This window comes from Gopherus flavomarginatus, chromosome 15, assembly GCF_025201925.1.
Source record: "Gopherus flavomarginatus isolate rGopFla2 chromosome 15, rGopFla2.mat.asm, whole genome shotgun sequence".
NCBI classification, from domain to species: domain Eukaryota; kingdom Metazoa; phylum Chordata; order Testudines; family Testudinidae; genus Gopherus; species Gopherus flavomarginatus.
In genome coordinates, this window is record NC_066631.1 from 8,272,748 (window position 1) to 8,298,547 (window position 25,800).

The 25,800-nt window shown below is 40.3% G+C and overlaps 1 protein-coding gene across 4 annotated transcripts in view; it reads right to left on the reverse strand.

Moving 5' to 3' along the window:
* Nucleotides 1-4,086: 4,086 nt before the first annotated feature.
* The window catches only part of MED13L (mediator complex subunit 13L), a 389,999-nt gene continuing 368,285 nt past the window's right edge, over nucleotides 4,087-25,800 (reverse strand). For all 4 annotated transcript variants that reach the window (XM_050924289.1, XM_050924288.1, XM_050924287.1 and 1 more), the window contains 4 exons: nucleotides 14,820-14,974; nucleotides 11,180-11,341; nucleotides 8,396-8,508; nucleotides 4,087-6,953 (listed from right to left, as the gene is read on the reverse strand). In XM_050924289.1, coding sequence (XP_050780246.1) covers nucleotides 6,821-6,953; nucleotides 8,396-8,508; nucleotides 11,180-11,341; nucleotides 14,820-14,974 — 563 coding nt within the window. In that variant the 3' untranslated portion in view covers nucleotides 4,087-6,820. The remainder of the gene's footprint in view (nucleotides 6,954-8,395; nucleotides 8,509-11,179; nucleotides 11,342-14,819; nucleotides 14,975-25,800) is intronic.

The window sequence follows — 25,800 nt, forward strand, 5'->3', positions numbered from 1 at the left end:
TCTGTAGTATTCAGTCGGTTGCATAGCTCCAGCAGAAATAGCAGCCACCGTTTGGGATTGAAGTTTAAACGTTCCTTTGCATTTCCCATCCATTTTAAACATATTTTCACTGGCATGTGGTTTGGCAGCCCAGGAAGTTGTCAGTGAAAGCATTATTTCCCCTTTGTTCAGTGCAGGCCTGAGTTGCATTTATAAGTGTAAAAATGTCTCAAATCTATAGGTTTTTTTTTTTGTCCTAAATGTGCTGCAGCATCAGTTAATCTCGGGTAAGTAACTCTTAATTGCTAGAGTCTCATGAAGCGAGGACTTAATTGGGGAGTGAAGGAACAATGATCAGTAACAATTTGGTCTAACCCAGTCTCCAGATCTCATGAACCATTTGTGTACAGAACCAGCTATGGCAGTCACCATATGCCAATGCATAGTTGATCCCACAATTGTTTCCTATTAGGAGCATAGGGAAAGGTGTGCTTTTGCAAATACCCCAGCACCTGCTGGCAAATTCTGACTTCTTAATGGCACTCACACTAGAACTTTCAAAGGTTCCTGGAGCCTTGGCTACACAATGTTTGTGGACTGAGCAGCACTCTGATTTCAAAATGTTTGATTCTGCTGTTGAGACTCATGGACAAGAAGCTAATATCTATGAATATTTAATGTCACCAAAACTATCCCACAGGAGGTGTTACATACTTTTTGGTGCATTAGAGATTTATTCACCACCTTGTTTAGGGATCTAGAGGACAGAACACTGGACTGGGACCCAGAAGGACTAGGTTCTGTGCCCTGCTCTGCCATTGGCTCGGTGGGTGAAATTGGACAAATTACTTCACCTCCGTATGCTTCAGTTTCCTCATCTGTAAATGGGACTAATGATACTGACCTCCTTTGTAAAGTGCTTCGAGATCCATGGATAAAAAGAGCTATTTGGGCTAGATATTATTTGAATACTTGTTCAGTTAAGTGCACCTTACTGCTTTGAGACAAAAATGAGAGAAGATGCATTACAGAAAATTGTAAAAAGTATCTATTCCTCTTAGAACATTAAACTGTATGAGAGTTGAGGGGGCTGTGTAACTCATAGGATTGAGCACACTGGAAAAGTAGGCGTGACTGCAGTTGGAGTTCTTAGGTGAGCATATTAGATATTACAAAAGTTGTATGCACATTGTTGTTTCAGAGTAAACCCTAAAACGCTGTTGCCTTGATTGCTGAAACCTGAAACGCAACAATCTGGTCTTGTCTAGAAACATAAAATAGCTTGTCCCATGTAAACATTAGTCAAAGTGTTAAGATTCAATTTCAAAACAGGGAAATGGTAGCAGTGTAATTTTATAAATATAGCTTTGCTGTGAGAGACCAAAGGTTTTCTGTTTTGGGATGTCAGTGGTGTTTCTGTTTCTATTGTAAATGGTGAGAGATAAACATTAGTTTTATGCTAAATTTCTTTGTGTGTGCAGTATATCCCCACATGATTTCAGGTAGCAGATGCTTCATACAACTGTGCTTAAATCTGTTTTTGTTTTTAGCGGATCATAACGTTTAGACAAAAGTAGAAATGATACTATAAACACATTTTGAAAAGTTTCCCCCTCATTTTCCAACCAGCTCGATTAAAAAGTTGATCAATTATCTTAATAAGATTCACCTATTTAACAGTCCTAGTTTGTCACAATTATCACCACAACTAACCAAATATAGTCTACTAGCAATTAGGTCAGAGTAAATTTTTTATTCAATTTCCCCCTTTCCCCCCCCAACCAATGAGTTAGCTATGAAATGTATCTTTTTAGGAATCCCGGACAGCAGCAACGATATCTGACCGTAACACTCAGAAGTACAAGACAAAACCCCCCCAATATTTACCTGAGAACTGGTTCCATTTTCCTGGGTCTGTTTCCCTAAGAACTTCTAAGCAATATTATTTTACACTTTGTATAGGATTTACAAGCATTAGTTAAATCAAATTAACTATAAACACAACAATTTTTATCATATGGATTTTAAGATTAAAGAAATCTCAGATGAGGAGGTTAGGGACTTCTCTTCAATTACCTTAGTCTATGATGCATTTTATTTCTAAATTTAAAATTTTATATGCAAAGCCAATTTCATGAGCCCAGCAGTGAGTTAGAAAATCCCAGTTGGGAGGTTATACTGCAGCAAATATTGAGTGGCAGCTGCTCAGTCTCATCTGACCAAGACTGTAACTGCATATGGAGATGGGCTTCATCTCTCTTCAAATGGAAAATGAGTGAGGTGTTGAACCATAACTTACTGGAAAGAGATCTATGAAGGTCAGTCTTCCAGTTGAGGTATTGTCTACACTCTGCAGACCTAACACAAATCCTGTCTGTTTTGAGGGGCCACAGCTGTTGTAAATGGTTGGCTTCTGTCAGGATGCAGGCCAGCCAGATAGCTGAAGGTGTTATTAGAACTTGCTACAACGTGGTGAGGTGTTTTAACCAATAAAACCAAGGGATAGTCAATATTTGCAATGATTTGGGATTGACTGACTACAGCAGTAATTTTTCCTGAGATTTCATTATTGCCAACTTAATTTTACTTACGATGAACTTACTTTTGCTATATTTTTCAAGAACGTTTCCTGAGCGAGTTCAACAAACCCCTCAATCTACCTCCATTTGGGTTTGTATGGCAGTCTTTTAAATAGAACACTGGGAACTGATTTGGTCAGACATAACTAATCAAATTTACTTCCCCACCGCATTGGTTCTAACCTGGTTTTTAAATAAAGTTTTTACTTGGCCAAAACTCCCATGTAGCTCAATGAAAATTCACCAGACCTCCACCAGGCAGCTGTTGTATAGGAGTATAAACTTCATAGTTCTGCAGTCATTTTTCAGTAGAAATTGCATTGTGGAAGAGAAAATGATTAAGCAAATATATAGGTCATGCAGGTCAATACAAATCCATTCACATATGAACTGGGCCCATCAACATAACTTTATGGAGGGTTTCTGGTAACGGTATATGCTATTAATAAGAGCGAAGTTCTTAGTGCTGTGGAACCATCAAGGAACAAATCCTATGAATTCATTTAGTTCCTCTTGAAGAGGAAGATTCTCGGCCCTTGAGGAGCAATAGGCCTCTGAGTGAAAAAAACCTATACTCCAACTATGGTTTCAAATCACAGCACAGCCAGCTAAGGCTTTGAAATAAACTGAATTCCCATGCAAGTTTTGACTGTGTATCATGTCTTTTAGATGAGCTCTTAAAAACCAGCATGTTGTCTGCCCTGCACTGAAGATCCCATGGTGCATTTTGTAAGAACAGAGGTTTGGCTGAAAGTTCCTCACTACTCCACCCATAGTGCACTACCATGAAGTGACTGCATTTCAGTTGTTTTACACATATAGGCTGACCCCAGTGCAGGGGAGGGAGGGAGAGTAATTTAACTTTCACATTAAAGGGGTACATACGGATAAATTTCATCTATAGTGGATAAAGCTCTTGGAATTAAAACTGCTTTACAAAGAATATCACCAGAGTCACAACCCCAGGAGCGGCGCAAGGGTTTTTGGTGCCCTAGGCACAGGGCTGGCTCGAAGGTCCCGGGGCTCCGGTGGACCTCCCACAGGCGTTCCTGCGGACGATCTGCTGGTCCCGCGACTCTGGTGGACCTGCCGCAGGTGTGCCTAGGTCGCCTAAATGGAAGCGCCGGCCCTGCACAACCTGTAATATTTACAGTTTAGTTGCTGTATTTGCTTTTACACTACTGCCACCTCTAAAAGTAACAACTGTTATACTGAGCTATATTTAATATTTTTATTTCTTTGCAGTGTGAAGTCATATCACGCTAGGAGGAAGCCTGGAGAAACTATGGATTTTTAAATGCATCTTAACAGACAAGGTGTGTTAGTTCTAAGTTACCTTCCCTAGGGATTAGATTTGCTCCTGAAGAAATGAATACAACAAAATGCACATAATGGACCTCATTTCTGTGAATGCTGTATAGATAGTATGGTTACATATAAAAACAAAACCTTTACTCTGGGACTGCTTTGCTAATAATTTTGCAGTAGTCAAAGAATATACTACAGAGAACAAAACTCCACCCAGAAGTTTCAGTAATTCAATAATTTATTCATCTAAAAAAGTGTGTAAAAGTATATAGCTCTCATCCACAAGGTATATATGAATGACATTTAAAATGGAGGTCTTTATTATTATTGTTTCTTCTTTTTATCAAAGTCTTTTTAGTGTACTGTACCAGCGATATACGGTAGATTTAAAATGAACTTCACATTTTTTTTGTTTTCTTTCAAATTGTTGGCTATATATAAAAGAAGCTCACTGCAAAATGCTCAGAGAAAAAACAAAACAAAACAAAGAAATTCAGAACTCCCCCGAAATGTACAGCTTTTACATTTAAAAAAGGTTCTGAAATATACATACAAGCATGCTGGACATCCCCCACCTCCCCCCCACCCTCTCCCTCTAGCTCAAACAACTGTAATAATCATTTTGATTTCAGCATGATTTCCAAAGTTAGAAATTAAGAAAAAAAAACTTCTTCACGCTGTAGGAAAGCCAGGGCTTGTACATTTCAGATTAATTCAGTAAAAAACTCACAAGTAAAATAATGCATATTTAAGGGAAATATTATACAGACTTTTTCACACTGAAGTACATAAGATTTTTTTTCTTTAAAATCTATTGCCATTCATTGATTTTGCACAAAAACATATAAATATGTCAACAACTTCTCTTAACTTAAAAAAGAAATTAAATAAAAATGACACCAGATGAAAACTCCTCCTTGCTGCCCTTTTTTTTATTTTTGCTTAGAACTGGGTTTCTGGGGAAGAAAAGCCCCTGGATAAAAACAGCCCATTTAAAAAAAAAAAGCCCCAAACAAAACAATAATTCAAAGTTCAGATGAATCCTGGGACCAAATAACCCCAAAGTGGTAAAAGATTACAAATGTCTACTTTACATTTTTTTCCTCCCCAAGTTAAATTTTTTTATACAAGTTTACAATCTTCATCTTTTTATGCTCTTCAAAAGGCCTTGAGAATTTTCTTTTCTGATTAAGAAAAAATAGTACTGCAATATTTTTAAAGTCAATTTTACACTGTACACATTAGATACAAATAGTTTTGATATCTAATTTTTTTTACCTATACATTGCAAAGAGATACCCCCACATGGGTGGCTTGGAGCAGAGACTGAAATTATCCATTTACAGGTTACTCCTCTGCTTTCACCTTCCCATCACAAAAGCAATTTTTTAATATAATTTGTTTTAAATGTTACATTATCTCAAGAAAAATACTTTTTAAAATCATAGAATTTAATTTTTTTTTAACCAGAACATGAAAGTCTTTTGGAAGAACTTTAAATTTGTAGGATTTTCTCCATAGATAACTAGATCTTACAGCCTGATCAAAGTGCCCTGACCCCTCACATAAGGCAAGCCATGCCTGCTGCACAGTGCAAAACAAACATTAGAAAATGGAGTTTAAATATAAACCCCTTTAAGCCTGGAATGAAGGAGTCATAAAAATACTTCAATTAGCCATTAACCTTTAAAAATGGCAATCATTTTACTAAACAACGTAACTTTTCCACTATAGTGGCATAGCTTCAAGTACTAATTTAATGATATAATTTTTTTAAAATTATTTCTTTGAAATAATATTCCTATAGTCAGAAAAAATACACCAGATTTGTTGTAACCGATTCAGTGTAAACAAAAAACATACTTTTGGATATGTACATGGACTAGTCTGTCCTGATCTATGGGTGACTCAGGTTTCAATAATAGTTTTCTAACATCATTAAATTCATTGGAAATATAGCTCAGTCATTGCTCTACAATAGATTAACTTCTTTCAATTTGCCTTTATTTTGGGCTTCAAAATGTTTTACCTCCCCACCCCCTCTCTCTTTTCTTCCATATGGTAGTGTTATCCTTCATTAAACACTGGCCACTTCTTGCTTTAACCAGGCTAAATACAGCTGAATTCTTTAAAACAGAGTATGTTCTTATCAGAAAATCTGACACTATTAGAGTTCTGAATGTGCTCCCCTTTCGCACATAGTCTTCCTAATTTGTATTTTGATTGTTACTGTTTTTTAGCTCCATTTCTAGGTCAGAAGAGTAAGAGGTATGTAGATAAATAATCCTCCGCTGGAACGGAGCTGGGTCTTTAGGATCATCTACTGTACCTGGTCCTCTATAATTTAAACAACAAAACCTAAAAATAAATAAAATTAAAATATCTCCGGACCATTCACATCTACATGGACAGGAAACAAATGCATGCATTCATCCCAATCCACTCTGACAGGAACTCCAGGTAGACAGAAAACTCCATTATTTATAATAGAATATAACTGGTTCTCCGTTTCTGCAAAATCCCAGCTTACATGTTCAAACAAAATAACCTTTAGGCAACCCAGACCGGTCACTACAAGACTTTACGTGCAGGGCTGAAGTTGCCCTTAATTGTAAATCAGTTCCCCATGCAAAAGGACATCGTCTTCAGATTCTTCCTTTTCGTTATTTCACACTGACCAGTAATTACTGGGCCTCTAAGATAACACTGAATTGAGGGTACTGTATGTTCATTGTTTCTGGATGGACCCAGATTTTTGATAGAAGCTGCCAAAGATGTGTCAATGGGTTGATTAGTTTTGAACACTGCAGAAATCACGTGTGCTTATGGAGGAACTGAAGCACAGCACAGGACCTCGGGCCTGGTCTGAAGAGAAGCAACGTTTTGATTTTTGCAGACTGTGGCACATTTCTTAGGTTGAGGGGGAATGAGCCAGAGGAACAAGTGCTTTTTTATTAAAGTATATTCATGATGGCGTTGTACAACTGAGTGAGCACCACAAAGTGAACAGGAAGGCAGGAGCTGCGATCCTGAGTGGCAGGGTTACACGTGAGCCAGGACAGTGCATTGTACTGCTCCAAAACAAACCTGCAAGAGAGAGAGAGTAGAGACTAAGTGATGGCATTGGAAAATTATGGTCCTGCTCTTCATAGACTTTAAGGCCAGAAGGGACCATCATGATCATCTAGTCTGACCTCCTGTACATCATAGGCCACAGAACCTCACCCACCCATTCCTGTAATTGACCCCCTATCCGAGTTACTGAAGTTTTTAAATCTTGATTTAAAGACTTCAAAGTTATGGAAAATCCAGCGTTTGCACATGCTTTTTTCTAAAACATTTACTTGGAAAATTTCCAACCAGCTCTGCCAAGTCAGGAATTTGCTGGAGCAAAATGTTACTAAAAACTAGGTAGATTTCCCTTGGAAACCTGCTACTGTTTCAGGGTTGACTGCTCCGCAGCTGAGTCTGGTAGCCCCTGAGCGCTGCTAGGTTGCCAGCTCCAGGGTAAAGAGATTGGCAGCCTGCAGAGCCCTGGCTGGAGCTGGGTCTGGCCAGGCTCCCTGCTTCAAAGCAGGAACTACAGAAGCCCTAAAAATCCCAATTCCAGCCAGGGCTCCAGAGTGGGGGCATGCTAGGGCTTCCAGGCTCCCTGCTTGGAACTGAGTGCCTGTATGCCATCCCACAACCCCAAAGTTCCTTTCTTTGGAGCTAGGAGCCTGGAAGTCCTAGGATGGCATCCATGGTGAGTGGCCCCACCATAGGGACTGTCCCAGAGCTGGGAACCCCAAGGTTGCTTGTTAGAAGTCTGGATGCCCTGAGGTTACTGGCCCCTAACAGTCTGTAAGATGGGGCTGCTCTGGACCGGCAGAGGCTCAGCAGAACTGACAGTCAGTTGCAGATTTTGTTTCAGAAGCACTGTGTTTCTGAAGCTAATTTTTTGATTCACAGAGATATTTTGGCAAATTTGGTTTCATTCTGATGCGGCATGAACCCAAATTTCAAAACCCCCAAGTATCTTGCTAATCAAAACCAAGTGTTTTGGGAAACTCTACTGACTTGTACACAAACCAGACTGGAAGAGAGGCTTGCTTGTTTACTTTCTACTCTATCTTTAGGAGAAGGAAAATTGAGAGAATGCATTAGCTTCTACTTAAAACACAACCAAAAAACCCACCATCCCTATTTCTCTGGACGGGAGAATGTATTCCCAACAAAGTCCCTGCCAGCTTTTTGACTGGTGTGGAGAATATGAGAAATGGCCACCATCGTCCCGCTCTTCTCCCCACCCACTTTCAACTAGTGGTGGCAGGACCTGTACTCCAACAAAATTTGCCCATCCCCTCGGGAGGGGTGTACGGAGGGTGGCTCTCTTGTGCACCCACAGAGGGCTAAGCATAATGCAGACTGGAACTGTTAAAGCAGGGGAGAGATTCTGAGGTTCAAAGCAATGGATCCGTCAGTGATGTTCAGCAAACTGTTCTCATAGCCTTGGAAGGGTGGGGAATGCACAGCCTGGAAGATGTTACCTCAAAACATCTGATGTAGTTTTAGAGTCGAGGGGGTGGGGAACCCGTTGAGAGTTCCTGACAGAGAGAAGTTCATCAGTCTGTGCTACGGAGATATGGTGATGCAGTGAGGCCTATGGAAGGAAAGCGACAAACATAGCTATTTGCGTAACAGGTGTGTCAGCAGATTTCACAAGGACCAGCAGCAATATCTCTGAGAATTTTAAAATAAGCAGACCCCGCTCGCTTCCCAGGACAACTTGAAATTTTGGTTAACTAGGTTTAGACTCTAGAGCTGGACATAGTTTGTTCTCTGCTGAATCCTAGTGTGTCCATATACATTCTGTATCTCTGCAATTTCATTCTCGAATGCCTGTCTGAACCCCCAAATTTTTATGACTGGGGGTCAGATGTCTCTGAAAATCACACTGAAATGTGGTCCACAGTCCATAGCCACCATATATGCAAAAAAGCTATTTCAAGCACTGAAAGCCAAACCGATTATGTAATGTGTTAGCAACAGGACTTATCACACCCAATGCACTAATGAATCTAGCAGCAGAAAGTCTAAACCTGATTCACAGAGGTTGAAGGAAAGAATTCAGAGAGTTTGTCTTGTCTGTGCTGTGTCATTACTGCTGGAACTGAATAGTTCTATTATGCATTCTCTCAAACCTCAAAAACAGAGGTTTAAAATGAGCAAAAAGCCTGATCTTTGATCCCCACTTTCATTTCTGCTTGGATTGTGATCTCAAATTTAGCAAGCAAAGCAGAGTTGAGCCAAGCACATACTTAGAAAGAAGGTCTCCCTGGAAAACCAGACCTGCTACAGGAGATGGCTTGATGACTCACTGAGTTGCCCGCTTCCTTTGGTCAGCGCTGAGCCAACATCTCTTGTATAAAACATGGGGATGTTGTGATGCTGGAGGTACCACCTTTCAGCTTATAAATCTAGGTCACTTGTAATTATCCGAGCTTAATACAAAATCCATTTCCTCAGCCAAGTTCTCCTACAAAGGTACCCTTACTGATGCTAACCAACTCACTTTTCTATATTCAACAACCACTACTACCACTTTAAACCTGTCTTTCCCTGTTGGGAAAGAGCAAAAGACTGGTCTCTTATAGTAGAATGATGGACACCAACATAAGAACCTAGATAGACAGAAAGACCAGTGGTACTTAAAGAAAGAATTCAAGATATTAGTTAAATTGGAAATGGACAAGCACAACAGGACTGTCTAATTACTCTACATCTTGCTTGCTTACTTACTTTGGAATTGTATTTGGGGTCCATTATTTTCCTCATTCACAAATATGTAGTTTTGCACAATGTGCGGTTAAGAAGCTGCTGCATGCCACCCAAAGGTGACTACATTTTTCTAGTAGTTGAAGCAATTCCAGTGTATATCAGTATATGTTTTATAAAGTGCTTTGGGATCCTTTGGAATGGAAAGCATTATATACACTGAAGATGATATTAAGCAAAGATTTTGTAGGATAACAGAAATATACACTAAAGACACTAATCCCCCCTTCTCCCTGTTCATGCATGTCTTCTCCTATTTTATTACTCTTATTGCCTCCCTAACACGTTATGTCTATAGAGTATCTGTGTGGTTTTGTAGTGTTTGGTCTTGCAGCTTTGACAAGCTGTAAAATTGTGTAATTACATAGATCTATTGGCGATCCTGTGAAGTGTGCGGTATTTGGAAACCTATACGATCTGCAAGTCATTTACCTTTTTGTACTATTCATTGCCTGTTTTGTTATGAAAATCTATAAAAAGTTAGTCACAGAAAAGAAACTGATTGTATATCTATCCTAGTCAGGTACTTATACTTTGTCCATCAGTGTATGTCAATTAGCACTGGTCTAAACTGAGGGGGGAGGGGTGTAATCAATTTAAGTTACACAACTTCAGTTACGTGAATAACGTGGCTGAAGTCGACATACTTAGATCGACTTACTGTGGTGTCTTCACCGTGGTGAGTCGACTGTTGCTGCTCCCCCGTCAACTCTCCCTGCACCTCTCGCCGAGCTGGAGTACAGAAGTTGACGGGAGAGCACTTGGGGCTCAATTTATCACATCTAGACGACGCAATAAATCGATCCCTGCTGGATTGACTGCTGCCCGCCAATCCGGCGGGCAGTGAAGACACACCCTTGGGCAAAGTTTCTAGAACTGCTGTTTTGCTTGAGCTCCTCCTGTTTGGTTTTTGTGCCACAGCTGCAGCATGGCAGAATGAGAACTACGGTTTCCTCTTCCTTAGGATGACTAGGCCTTGGGAACTGAAAGCCAGGGTACCTTTCTCTAATATCACTTAATAGGGGGTGCTTTAGCGTTTGGAAATTGTCAGAATCCATTGTGTGCTTGTGCAGACCAATGCAGTAGGAAAGCAGGCAGCTGGCACACACCAAATCCAAGCATAGAGGGCAGGGCTTTGGAGGGGAGCCCAGAGCTGGAGCACAGAGCAGCACCGGAGCAGTGGAGCTGCAGGTTTTTGCCTGGAGCTGGAGTGGAGCCGGAGCACAGCTCCAAAGCCCTGATGGAGGGAACCCCAACCTTGAGTTTCTCTAAGTGGGGGAAGGGATGCTCAAGTGACTGCAGATGGAGGCAAGGACCTGAGGGTAAGAGGAAGCGTAAATGGGAATGCAGCAGCCAACTGATTACATTGAAACTCAAATATAACTCTAGTTTTAAATATAATCAGTTGACACCTCTGAAAGGCAGTACTTTCCAGGAAAACGGTGGGTCTGTTTCCATGCCATTACCCCCCTCTAGGGACAGGATACTAAACAAACCTTGAGGAAGAGGGGACACTGATTTTGTGCCTGTGGACAGGATGACCAGAACCACTGTGGAAGATTCTCAGCTTTGGCAGTGGATACAAAGTATCCCAGAGCAAGAGGCTGTTGCTTCAGCTCTTCAGGGGCTTCTCTGGAAAGAAGACGCTCTCCTTGGCTCTAGAGGGGGAAAACAAAAAGAAAAGCATTAGCAGCATGAAAAATCAATCAGTTCATTCCTTGTTTTACTGTCCCAACTCCTTTTCTGTAAGCTCCCACAGATACTCCTTTGTTTACACACCCCTCAATTCTGAATCCAGTTTGACTTGTTGCCAGCTATCATGGTAATCTCAGACTGTGCAACATATTCCCTCTAGCTTAGTCACAGAGCTTTTTAAACCACACTATTTAGCCTTAATTTCGGGTAGTGGGGTTCTCCAGATTAACAATCCAGGAGCACCTCAGGTTCCTAAAGAATATAGAACATGACAGGTTGAAGTGAGTCTGTTCCAGGACCTAGTGGCATGAAATTAAGGCTATATGCAGGGAAACGGGATTTGATCCTGGAGGGAATCGTTCTCTCTAGGCTGGCAGAAGATGGAGCATTCTAAAGGAAAGAATAGCTGTTTGCAGGCATTTTGGATGATTTATAGAGCAGCAATGGCTGGAGAAACTGTATGGTTTCTACGTTTCCCAAATTTCAGGAGCTTTCTAAAGCTGGTAAGAGGAGTGATGTGTGTTCTGCTCAAGAGAGGTTAATTTCATATTTTAAACGGTGACTGCATTTTTAGGGGTACATTTGTTTTTAGTATATGTTCTTTCTCATCTTTTTATTCCTTTAATAGATTCAAACATGGTGACCTAGAAAGTTTGAGAATATTCTAGACTGAAGATATTTAGAAGAACCTGGACTGGCAATCCATTTAATCCACCCCCTTTTTGATCCAGTGGGAAAAAAATACCCATCTGATACCACTACACCCAAATTGGTTTCATCATGAAACCTTCCAGTGCTAGTCCTTGAAGCAGCTCTTTCTCCATCAGTAATATCTTAATCAGGCATCAAAGAAAGTTAAACAACCCATAAAGTGGTTATGCTTAGAAAGAGCTGCAGCTCACTTGGCTGCGGGCACTTGGAAAATCCAACAGCAGACCTTGAAACTGGCTGCTGAGCAATCAGGGCTCACACTGGTAAACTACAACAATCAATTACAGATTACATGGATGAAGGCTTGACCTTCCCTGACCCAGAAGGTAATGATCACACGCTGTTGCTTTTTTAAAAACAAAAATTACACCTCAATTACCAGGCCCTTGTTAATGGTTAATCTGAATTACTACAACAGGTTCACCCAGAAAAGACCTGTCCAGGTCTCCAAGCTCTTTGGTCATAACCTTTTTGTGCTGCTTTTAAGCCAGTTGGATAAAGTTTTCACTGAGAGTCAATTGCAGGGGTAGGTAACCTATGGCACGCGTGCTGAAGGCGGAACACGAGCTGATTTTCAGTGGCACTCACACTGCCCGGGTCCTGGCCGCTTTGCATTTTAATTTAATTTTAAATGAAGCTTCTTAAACATTTTAAAAACCTTATTTACTTTACATACAACAGTAGTTTGGTTATATATTATAGACTTATAAAAAGAGACCTTCTAAAAACGTTAAAATGTATTACTGGCACCTGAAACCTTAAATCAGAGTGAATAAATGAAGACTCGGCACAGCACTTCTGAAAGGTTCCCAACCCCTGGTCAATTGTATAAAGCAATTCTTTAAAAAATGCAAAAAAACGATAATAGAGGCTGAACAACTCAGTAAGTCAGAGAGAGAAACTTGTTAACTGATGCTCAGTGGTGGGATGCTCAAGGGTTTGGTAATAGAATATGGAGCTTTTCATCTTTAGGGTTGCTAGTTTGAAAACAACTTATGGAGTGTAATTTAGAACTACCTGATGGCCTTTGAGAAGTGAGTTGAATTATTAGTGTCTAATGGACATATGTCCAGATCACAGAACACACATCCCACAATTGACCTTCTTCTTGAAAGTCTCAGCAAGATGAGTCCCTTAAGGTGACAGCTGAGGCACACTGGCTGCAGGGCAATGCAGGAAGCTTACACTATTGCTGTGCCTGTCTGTGCCTAAATAAACGACTTTATTCTTCAGATCTCTTAACCTGGCACAGTTCCTCAGCTTGAAAATTCACTGAGTTTTGAGTGGCGAGAGAGTTTTTAATAAAATAAACTATTCATTATTTGAGTATAATGCTGTTGTGTCACAATGAATTGTTAGCATCATCCACTCTCAATAAAGGGTCTACAGTTAAGATCTAAGGAGTGTGTTCCAGACTTAAAATCATACCAGATTTACAATTTTACTGTTTAAAACTAACAAAAATGTATCGCTGGTAGCTGGGAGATTTACACATTGCCTAGTTATAAAATATATAATGGGCTACAAAAGCAAGCAAATTCATCCCCATTATCTTAGATTTATTTATAAAGTAAAATCCAATCTCTAATTTTTTAAAATAATTGTTGTAAAGCATGTTTCTGTATATTTCAGCTTTAACTTCAACACTTCCCTAATAAAAGCCTCCCTGCTGCCACATTATAAATGCAGTGCCTGCAGTTTTTGCATGTTTGTCATGGAAAGGATTATGATGGGCATAAATAAAAGCACCATGAAGTCTCTTATACAACGAAGAGAATGTGCATGTGTAAGACAACGCCGCCAAACTTGCTTCAAAATTATGCTAAATTTGATTCAACAATCAACAATTCTTTCTCAAATTAACAAAATTTGCATTTTAAATAACAGTTGATGCTGGAACTAGCTTCTCAAAAGCCACTTTAAACAGAAATAACTGATAAGGAGCATGCACCCAGGGCTAATTTTTTTCAGAGAAAGCAAAATTTGCATAAAACTCAAGCACCTGCAGAGCTTAAGTTCTGACACTGGGTTTTATCATGAGGAAAAATAGTCCACTCAAACACCAATTCCTTTTTCTGGAAAATCATTTATGTAGACTTCAAAACTAGGCCGATATCTAATCCAACTCTTTGATGGCAGAAGCAGGAACTTGTTTTCTCTCTTGCCACAGAGGGCAGGACAAGATGCAATGGGTTCAAAATACATCATAGCAGATTTAGATTAAATCGAAGAACAATAGGACAATGGAACAGACTGCCCTCCTCAAAAGGAGGCTGGATAGTTATCTACCTTGGATGGTTTAGACATAGCAGATCCTGCATCTTGGCAGGGGGTTAGACTAGATCACCCTGGCAGTCCCTTCTAACCTTATGCATTGTGCCAAATCATCATAATCTTTGCTTTTCATGAATACAGATGGACATCCATTCAAGGATGTAGAATATGGCTCTGGCACAAGAAACAAAAGCTCCCATCCAGATCAAGTTCCACAATGACAATTAGCTATCACTAATTTTGGAGTCGTTGATATAAATAAAGGTGTAATTGCTGCATCTTTCATCTTCTCTGATAGCATCTAGCTAACATCTTCAACTTTTTACTGTTAACTTCAAGGCTTCTTCCTCCATTAATTTCTGTCTGCAGTCAGCTGGTTAATTTTCAGAACTTACAGAAAAAGCCTTGTTGGAGATTTACTTAATATGTATGTGTCTTGAGCATTACAGTCCTTACCCTACTGTGCTGAAAGTGAGATCCCACGCCAATCCCAGAAGGGGAACCAGGGGAAGGAACTGGAGAGGAATTTGGAGAAGAGTGGAGATTCCCTGTGATTAAAATTCCAATGTCATTGTCCATGTCATCTGGGAACGGGAGGTCAAACATGTCGTCTGAAAGAAAGAGAGAGAAAAAGATAAGTCCCTTGTCTAGCCTGTGGTACAGTTAAAATAAATAAAGTCCTGTTCACTGATGACTCCTGTACATTAGACATCAATTCCTTTTCCAAGATGCTCCTATTGCGACAGCCTTGATCTGTACACTGAAAAGGCTGCTGAAGGCAAGCAGTAAATCTTTTATTATTTTATCCCACTTAGTCAGCACTTTTGACCCCAGCAGCAGATTTAAAAACAAAAATAAGGTTGACAGATTGGCTGACATCTCTGACAACCCTGCATTTTAGAGACGGTCATTATACTGAACAAAAGATTTTCATGTCAAATCAGCTCGCCAGCAATCCAAATGGAAGTAGTTGTTAGGTTAGAATGAATTAATTCTCACAGCAGTTGGTCATAGCTGCTCTCAGCAATCTAATTGTCACCAAAATATTTGAAATGCATTAAAAACTGAAGTGTATTTAAGTTAGCTTTCAGCGGGTGCTGTACTTTAAGCTTTTAGTGCTACAGGTCAGATTCTGGCAGCCTTATTCTGTGAGTAGTCTCATTGACTTCAAGAGAACTGCGCAGAGAGTAAAGCACTACTCAATGTAAGGATAGCAGAATCTGGCCTATAGTGAAATACAAGGTTAGAAATTAATTTCATAACTAGTTCAAAATACTGCACATTTTGCTAAGGTTCTGATTTTTATATTAAACTTTCATTTTCTCATTGGCCCAAAAAGGAAAACAAAGCCTGATGAATTTGCCATTTTATCTCATGAAAACCATATTATTGTACCCTGGATTATACTAAATAATATCTGTGTGAGCCCAGTGAAGGCCTGGAATATAGGACAGCTTAGAACAGAGGTTGTCATACTGTGGTTCACAAAGAGTTGGGACCTTGATTCCTACTGCTTCTACAGTCATCCATGGTTTTATTTTTTGTTTTTAAAAAGCATCAACTTATGTTAAAGCAACTGAAGATGTGGAGAAGCTATGTTAGCTGACTCCAAGGGAGGATACAGGTTCTCCCCTCTGTACCTGGAACAGCTAGAGAAACCAGAGCTGAGTCAGAAGTTGCCAGTGATAGATCTTTCTTATCATTACGCGTCCCCGTCCCTCTGCACACACCTCCGAAAGGCATGACTTAATGCAACAGACAGTTAAAATACTTAAATACTTCCATAATACTTTGCCATTCATGCATTTGCTTTAGGTACCTAAGGACTGTGGCTAGACAGCAAATGGAATGAGGTGACCCACATAATCATAAAGAGGAAGGGCGCTGGTCCAAGAATCATGCTCTTAAGATGTGGTCCAAGCTATGAAAGCTGACAAATGCCAAGCTTAGAGGACTTTAGAACTGGTTGGAAAAAACAGGTCAACATTTCTGTGAAAAATATATCCCTTTTGTAATACAAATTTTTCAGCCAGCTCTAGAGGGATTGCATTGGTATATACACCCTTTCACCTGCAAGTCAATGGTTTGAATAGGTTGTGACCAAAAAATATTATATTATGCTGGTTCAGTGGCTTAAATTAAATTTAAGTGATGGCCTCAGTCCAGTTCTTAGTAGACTGAGGTCCACATCACACAACCACCCTAAGTTGCAGCTTTTCCTGTCAGTATCACTGCAGAAGCGAAGGACTGAATGGACATTGAGACAATTTGCTCTTTCTCCTAGAAAAGTCCCTCCAAAATAGAATTAAGTCACATTAGTGAGATGAGAAAACTTGAACTCCAGCTGATCATGCTCCATCTGTTCTGTTACTAAAGAAAGTTCACTTCCCTGGGCTATCAGTCCATTTTATTATTTTGCTTAATTTATTTTTTAAATAAAGATACCTGAATAGTTGTTATTTTTGGGCTCCAGCCTTATTAGCTAATAACTATATTTTAAAAGAACAGCCAGTTTAAATCCAAGTTTAGACAACTTTATCATGCCCAATTATTATTATAGCCCTGATAAGTGGCATCATATAGTGATCTCAGCACTTAGACTTCTTGGTACAAAGGACAGCAAGGGAAAAAGAAGAGGTTACTTGTACAGTAACTAGAGTTCTTTGAGTTGTCTATCCTGATATGTGCTTCATTTCAGGTGTGTATGCCCTCCACATGCCTTTGAACAGAGATTTTTGGTAGCAGTACCCGTTTGGTTTGGTCTGGTTTGCTCTAGATACCCTTGTCCCCTATACCAAGTGTAAATAGGGCAGCATGGTCAAACTACCCTCAGTTCCTTCTGTACCACAAAGTCCTGCGAGACAAGATTCCAATGCAGAGGGAAAGGAAGGTGGGTAGTGGAACCCTCATAGTGACAAACACCTTAAATGAACACCAGTTCCTGTACAAGGCAGTTAACCCCTCCTTCTTCTTTATGTCGGTATGGCCGCTCCACTTCAGGTGACTCCTGACCAGTCCATCCTGCAGGAGGTGGAAGCTTCAGAACCAGATTTAAGACTGATAACAGAACTGTAATACCAAAGGCAAAATCTGCCTTAGATGTCTACACTAAAGCACAGTGTTTGGAGAAGTTGTGAACGGAAGCCCAAGTGGCAGCTCTGCAAATTTCCGCAATTGGTATATTTTTAATAGTGTCATGGAAGGACACTAACATCTGGTAGAATTGGCTATTATTTTAGGAGGGGCTGAACATTAACAGCCGCAAGAGAGGATGCAATCCAAAACTCACTTTGAAATTCTTTGGGTGGAAATAATGGAACCTTCTGCCCTATCGGCAAAAGAAACAGTCAGAGACTTTCTGAATGGTTGGGTTCTATCCAGACAGAAGCCTAATACCCTTCTAACATATAACGTATGGAGGGAAGCTTCCTCCTTGGTCTGATGTGGCTTAGAGAAGAAAACTGCATACTGAATGAGCTGATTGGCACGGAAGTCTGAGGATACCTTATGTAAAAACTTGTGACGTGATAGAAGGGATATTTTCTCCTTGCAGAAAACTGAAGAGGGGGATCTACCATATGCACTGGGATATTGGTGGAACGAGATAGTTTCATCAAACAACTGAGGACCAAATTTAAATCCCACACCAGAGTGAGCTCTCTAATATCTGGAAAACAGTTAATCAACCCTTTGAAAACTCCTCCACGTGGGAATGGAAGGCACTAATAGCCTCTAAATGAACTTGAATGGAACTCAGGGAAAGTCTTGACTTCAAGTCCAACAGGTAATCCAGAACAGCCGAGAGGGAAGAATGGACAGGTGACAATGGTCACTGGATACACAAATGATGAAATCTCTTCCATTTTTGCAGGTAAGTCTTCCTAGTTGAGTCTTTTCTGCTGTTTAATAAAACCTACTGCACCTCTCTCAAACAAGAGACTTCTACCCTAGGGAACCATCAAGGAACTAAGCCCTGAGCCATAAAATGTTCAAATCAGGGTGGAGAACTGGACCAACTCAACTCCTCAGTTAGCAAGTGGGAAATAACTGGAAGCTGTAAGGCTGGGTCAGAAGTGAGGTGAATCAGCGAAGGAAACCAAACTTGTCTTGGCCAAGTTGGTACAATCAGAATAACCTCGGCTCTGTTTTTCTTGATCTTGTTTAGTACTTTGAATATCAATGGTATCCAGTGACAGGCATAAAGGAGGAAGGCTTCCCTCAGGGATTGATGGCTTATGCATCCTTTAAAGCAGAGTTTCTTGCACTTTCTGTTTATGATGGTGGTAATGAAGCCACACATTAGGAAAATATGTTTGAGGATCAGGCTGTCTGATGCCCACTCATAATCTTGGGAGAAGTGCCTGCTCAATCAACCATGGTGTTTTTATTGCCTAGAAGAGGCTGAAATGAAAACATGATTGGCTATGCACTAGGTCCATAGCTTTACTGTTCCAGCACAAAGAGAAAGATCTCCTGCCTCCTTGGTGATTTATGTAGTAGATCCAGGCTATGTTGGATGTAATGATCTTGATGGATAGACCCTTGATTATTTGAAGGAAGTGAATGCAGGCACACCTGACCACTATGAGTTCCAGGAGACTGATGTAGAGAGGGGTCTCTTGGGCAGAACTTTTGTCTTAGACAGTCTGTATGGAGATGAGCTACCTATCATTTGAGGGATGCATCTGAGGCTATAGGGACGGTAGTGGGAGGTTCAGTAAAGGAAACTTCTGCACAGACCTTGGATGGGTCCTCCCACCAATTGAGTGAACACAGAACTCAATAAGGAAAGGACACCAATTTGTCAAGGCTCAGTTTGTTTGGACTGTAGACAGTTCTCAGCTTTGGAAGCAGTGCAGGTGCAGCCTGGTGTGTAGTGTGGCAAAAATGCAAGCAGCCATAGGACCTATAAGTTGAAAACTTTTGACTATTGTTTGTGTGCTTTGCTGAACACTGGAAATCAGATTTATCGGTACTGTAAATCCGTCAGTAGGTAAGCCCTGGATGTTATGGCATCCAGAGATGCTCATATAAACAATATATACTGAACTGCTGTCAAAGTGGACTTTTCCATGTTGAGATGGAGTCCTAACCTGTTAAACAGGGTCATAGATTTCCTTACTGCAGAGACAACTTCATTGCATGATTAGCCTCTGAGGAGCCAGCTGCTGAGTTAAGGGAACACCATTATTCCACACTAACATAGGTGAGCAGCCCCCACTGCCAGGATCTTCAAAAAGACCCTGGTGAATGAATTAACCAAATGGGAGCACCCGATACTGGAAGTGATTCTGGCTGACCATGAAGCAGAGGAATGTTTTGTGAGCTACCTGTACCACAAGGTGAAAATAGGCATTCTGAAGGTTGACTCTAAATGATGGAATTATAGTTGTGAAAGTTACCATCCTGAACTTTTGCACTTTGATGAAAGTGTTCAGCAGTCTCCATCTCCTGTTCTTTTTGGGAAACAGGAAGTACTTGGAATGAAATCCCTTACCTCTCTGTTGGGCAGAAACCAGTCCTATGGCTCTGTAAAGGAGGGAGAGAACTTGTGTCTCAGTAAGTGTGTGTGAGATGGGTTTCTGAAACAGGATGAGTAGGGGTTGGGGGAATGGCAGTAAAGTAGATAAATAACCTGATGCTATAACCCCCAAAACTCATCTGACAGATGTAAACTGCTCCCATGAAAGCTGAAACCAGGGAAAAGAGTCTGCAACAGTTGGGAGAAAGTGGACAGAATAGTGCAGTTCTAGATACTGTAGTTGGGGCTGTTCTTGACCATGAACCAAAACATCAGAATTGACATTTAGATGGCGAGGAAGATTTGAAAGTAGTGGAAGATAAAACAAATGGTTTTCTTTTCTGAAACCCAGGCCTCTTGGATGGTTCAGATGACCTATGGAAAGTAGGGACCTGAGCTGGGTGAAATCTTTGAGCTGTCTGTGACCTACTAAATCTTCTGTTGTTCATAGATGTGTAGACCCCAAGAAATGTGTGGCCCTCGACTCCTTGAGAATGTGCAAGGAGTCATCAGTGGACTCACTGAAGAGCTGAAGTCAGTCAAAAAGAAGGCCTTCTACGGTGTTCTGGATTTCCCTTGGGAATCTTGATGTTTGCCACCAAGATGCATGACAACTGCTGCAGAATAGATCAGGCTGCTGTGTCCTCTCCATCAACGGAGGCCTATAACAAAGTCACTGCTGAACCTCTGCAATGATCATCTGAAATTGTTTCCCATTTTCTAGAGGGAGATGTTCAATAAACAAATTAAATTTGCTATAGTTTGTGTGATTATACTGAGTAATCAGAGGTTGATAATTAGTGGTCCTAAACTGTAACATCGTGAATGAGTAGCTCTTGTGACCAAAGAGATCTAGGCATTTTTGGCCCTTATCATGCGGCATTCCATTTAAGCAAGTGACAGACACTGATTGGTGAATGGAATGTACCACTCTACAAACTTGCATGGCTAAACTTAATCTTCCAGTTTGTCCTGGATCTACTCTTGAATACCCAACAGATGTTGCACTTAGTTGGGATATGCATGTCTCCCAAAAAATAAATATATGAAAGACCATCACTGTTCAGGACAGATTCCTGGCAATGTTTGAATCCCAGGGAAACAGGTTTACCCTGGGTAAATAACTATTGAGAGGAGGACCCCTTCAAAAATGGGGCATGGGAGGGTTTTCTAAGGAAATAAACACTCTAGAAAACATAAATAAAAAGAAAAATTCTAAATTGAGATTAAACTAAAAGTAGAACTACACCTAAAACTAAACCAACCAAGAAGTTATTCCTAGAGTAATCTAGAAGTGGAGACCACAGTACACTCTGCCTCAGACCAAGGCAGCTGACACTAGTTTGTCCACATTGCTCTATGCGTGCTCTCTGTACAAGGCATGAGGACGGCTAAGAGCACGCATGTGGACCGAAGTAGAACATTAACTTCCTTGGAAAACTGTTACTACTACTAATGTTACTGTTATTCTTAATTCTTGGGACTACCTTGTCAACCTGCACCTGTTATTGTCAAGACAGGTAAACCATAAGGACGGGAAAAGTCCCTGATTGATGAGCCATATTAAGGGTATTCTCTGGAGCACATAGTTGGGTGGAGCTCTGCCAGGCCAGGTTTGCTTGCTCTGTAGAAACTTCTGTGGATTATGGGTTCTAAATTGGTTTTGCTTAAAATCCTACGACAAATGGCAATCCGTCTCTTGTTTTAAACAATAATTGCTGGCTGTTTGCTAAACTCAGTTGAGCCTGCGTGTTCTTCTGCTCTTTCTATCTTTAAAGGGAAGTGCTAATAATACTTAAAGGTCTTAGAGAGACTGAAACATTAGTTTTGCTTACAGGTCTCAAAACAGGATTGACTTATTTTAATTCTGTTTGTTTATGTTAATATGTGGGAAGTGACTAAAAAGATAGAGAGAAAACAAGTTAACTCTGTACGAAAAGTACATTCTCATTGCTCAGTTGTTTGAAACACAAGTTATGAGGCCCAGGCTTATTCAGATGATGGAAAGTTACCAGTTTAAAACACAGAGCAAAATGTTACTTTCAATGTGGCAATATATTTTCAGGATATTTTTCCTACCCAGATTTTGCAGGGAGCAGAGACACTGACAAACATAATGATGATCATTACTACATGCTTAAAACTTCCACTAAAATACTCTGTTTTGGGGTGGGGGTGGGGTCAGGGAGAACAGTGGAAGCCAAAATAAAGATTAATTAGAAGAACAGCCAGTTTTGTTTTAAAACACAGAGTAATAGCACACATTTCTAGGTAGCTTAAGTTTGCCTAATAGTATACAATTAATAGCAGGGATATAACTTGCTAAACTCTATTTCTAAACTTGTGGTGGCCGAATAGACTGATTCTATTTGATCTGAATGTAAGGGATTTAATTGCAAAGGGGAGACTTTTTGTCTTGAACTACTTAAAGTAATTTCAAGCTGGGCTCCTAAGTGTGTTTAAACCTACACGGGCTGGTTGTTTTCCTTCATCTTCTGAAGAGATGGCTAAAGCACTGAATTAACCTAGTTTATTAACTTCCTTCCTACAACCCTACTGAACAAAACAGAATTAACGCCATGCTCTGTTTAGCCTCCAAAGCACAAATGAGATGGCTAATAGCTTAGGAGGCAGTTTAATTATTAAACACAGAACAGAGTTAAGAAAATTAAATTTAACACCATTTTTGAAAACGCCAGTCCTTGTACATGATCCTAATTAGCATCTGAAGCACTAAAATCCAGGTTAATGCAGGTTAAATATTTGTACACACTGCATTCAGTCAGCATTCTACGGCCTTGAAAGGACAGCTGCGTATGTATTAAGAATAGCTTCCCCCTTGTGAGGCCCACTAAAATTCCAGGAGGAACAGATCAAAGACTCTTTCATTAAAAATAGATTTTTTTCCCCTACTTCATACTGCAACTTCCCTCTTGAAGCATTTTATTTTATATTTTTGTAACTACCACTTTAAATTGTTTTAAAGCAATTTTTAAAGACCCTTTGCAAAATAATAAACTAGAGAAACCATATTTGATAAAAGTATTAAATAAAAGCAATCTAACTGATTAAGCTTATACAGTTAATTGTATAAAAGACTACACCTGCTAGACCAACAGCCTATACAAGATTGTATTTTTTAAAACAAGATAATTCCGTGCAACTTTATATACATGGCTGTTGCTTAAATAATGCAATCTTCCAATTAAAAGAATGGCCTGATCAATTCAACAGACACATGTAACTAACATATGTAACTATATGTGACTAGTCACAATAGGAAAGAACATGGTGCTGATACAAAGCTATCTGGATTCTTTTTTCATCCCCATGTACGGAATGTTCTATTGGTGCTATGCAACCTGATTTTCTACGTTCAGACTAATTTATAAAGCACACTGTTTATGCTGTTCATTTGCTTCCAGACAAGTCAGCAGAGGATGTGGTTGTTGGTCAGAACACCTAAAAAGACTAGTCAGAATCCCTAGTACACTGTTCTTCCACCCACGAGTTACTGCCATTAAAAGTCAATGACAATCACTTGTAAAAAGGCTTGGAAGAATTCATTTTTAAAATTATATTTCAATAGATAAAAACCGAAAAATGCTTAAAATCAATTTATTAAGCGAAATGTTCATAGTTGTGAAAAATTATGTGTCAATTTAAATTTTCACTTGTAGGAAATTATGGGGAAGACGAATTAGACAATATCTTTTATTGGTCCTGACCTGAAGAAGACCTCTGTGTAAGCTCAAAAGCTTGTCTGACTCATCAACAGAAGTTGGTCCAATAAGAGGAAGTTACCTTGTAACAATGGTTCTTCGAGATGTGTGTCCCTATGGGTGCTCCACTGTAAGTGAATCTGTGCCCCTGTGCCTCTAATCAGAGATTTTTGATAGCAGCGTCCCTTAAGCCTGCACATGTGTTCTCCCTCCCTCATAGTCTGCCTTGAGGCTATCGAGCGCTGCACAGGCGAACCTCCCCCGCAGTTCCTTCTCTACTGCAGAACCCTATGGAGGGGAGGAGGGCGTGTTGTGGAGCACCCATAGGGACACCTCTTGAAGGTGAGTAACTTCCTCTTCTTCTTCGAGGGGTGTCTCTACGGGTGTTCCACTGTAGGTGACTCCTGAGCAGTACTCACCACTGGAGGCTGGGACTTCGGACCGGAGTCTGTTACAACAGCGAGTACTGTGGAGTCGAAGATGCCTGAATTTCCAGTGATCACATAATGTTCTGCAAAAATGTGGGCAGAGCCCAAGTCCCTGCTCTGCAGATTTCCAAGACAGGGTCATTTTAAGGAATGTAACTGAGGTAGAAATTGACCTCATGGAGTGCGTACGGACTCTGGACGAAGGCAGCAGGTTGTGCCCTTGGTAAGTGATTAATGCAGCTGAGACCCATTTGGATAGTGTTTGAGTCAATACTGTGCAGCGTTTGGATCTTTCCTCGAGCAAAAGGAAGGATTCAAGGGACTTCCTGAAGTCCTTAGTCCTGTCCAAGTAGAATGATAGTGCTCTTCTGCTTCTTGCATATGCAGAATTGCCTCACTGTTGTCACAATGTGGGTTTGGGAAAAAAACCAGGAAGATGGATCTGCTGATTTATATGCAAAGTGGAGGCAACTTTAGGGAGAAACATGGGATGCGGCCTCAGAGTTACTTTGTTTTTAAAAAAAACCATGCATGGTGGGTGTGCCATCAGGATTGCTAGTTCTCCTATGCAGCTAGCTGAAGTGATAGCAATTTGAAATGCTTTCTTCATGGACAGGTGTAAGAAAGAGCAAGTTGCCATGGACTCAAAGGGAGGTCTAATCAAAGCCATGAGAACTAGGTTAAGATCCCAGGAGGGGCAATCAGAATAATGCTTGCTTTGTCTCAGTAAATTTTCAACAGGACCTTGGGTAGAAGAGGAAACTGGGAAAAGTTATACAAGAAGTCCCCATCCCATGGGAGGATAAGGGCATCTCCCAATGAATGTTTCCCCAGACTGGCCCTGGAGCAGTAACAAGGACATTTCTTGTTCTGGTAAGTAGCAAAGAGATCTGCAGTCAGGGTTCCCCAAAGGGTGAATGTATCTTGAAGCAGCTCTGAGTTCAGTTCTCATTCGTGGCCATGAGAAAAATTCCTACTGAAACTGTCGGCTGTCATCTTCTGTATCTCTGGTAGATAGACACCTGAGATAAGCACATTGTAATGGATGCACCAATTCCAAAGTTTAAGTGTTTCCATACCGACAGAAGGAGATCTGGCACCCTCTTGGTGATTTATGTAAAAAGGAAACACTATTAAGGAGAACACATCCACTTCTGGTACACTGGCCAACTCCTCAGACTTACATTTCTTATCTGCTAAATACTGTATAGACAGTTCATAATAGTGTTTCCACTTCTTTCATCACTGTCATACATTTCCAGGCATTGTCAAAGGCTAGGTCCTCTCCATGGGCAACACTGTGTTGTTCTAGTAAGTGTGACGCACATTCTCTAAGTAGTGCATCTACACAGTTATGATTACCTAGCATGATGGAGACGCCATCTAAAGTGAACATCACCATTCACTGTGTATCCAGATTGTGATCTCTGTAGAATTGTTTTATGGCATCTTTAATATGCCGAGTAATTCATACAGAAATATAATACCAGCGTGCGCACAGTCTTGTGGTTGACTTCATTCTGAGCTCAAAGCTTGATGTAGAAGATTGACATTTTGTTCACTGCAATGTTGATGCTTTTGTCAATTACCAGTGTATGAAACTGTGAATTGCATACAGCTGCCAAGATCTCATTTTGGTCTCCTGCATTAATAGATTATAGAAATTCAAATGCATAGTTCTTGCTTCTCCAGCTGGTAGGAAGAGTAATGTATTTCACTGTATAGTCGTGAATGTGTTGCATGGGTAATATGGATGAACTTATTTA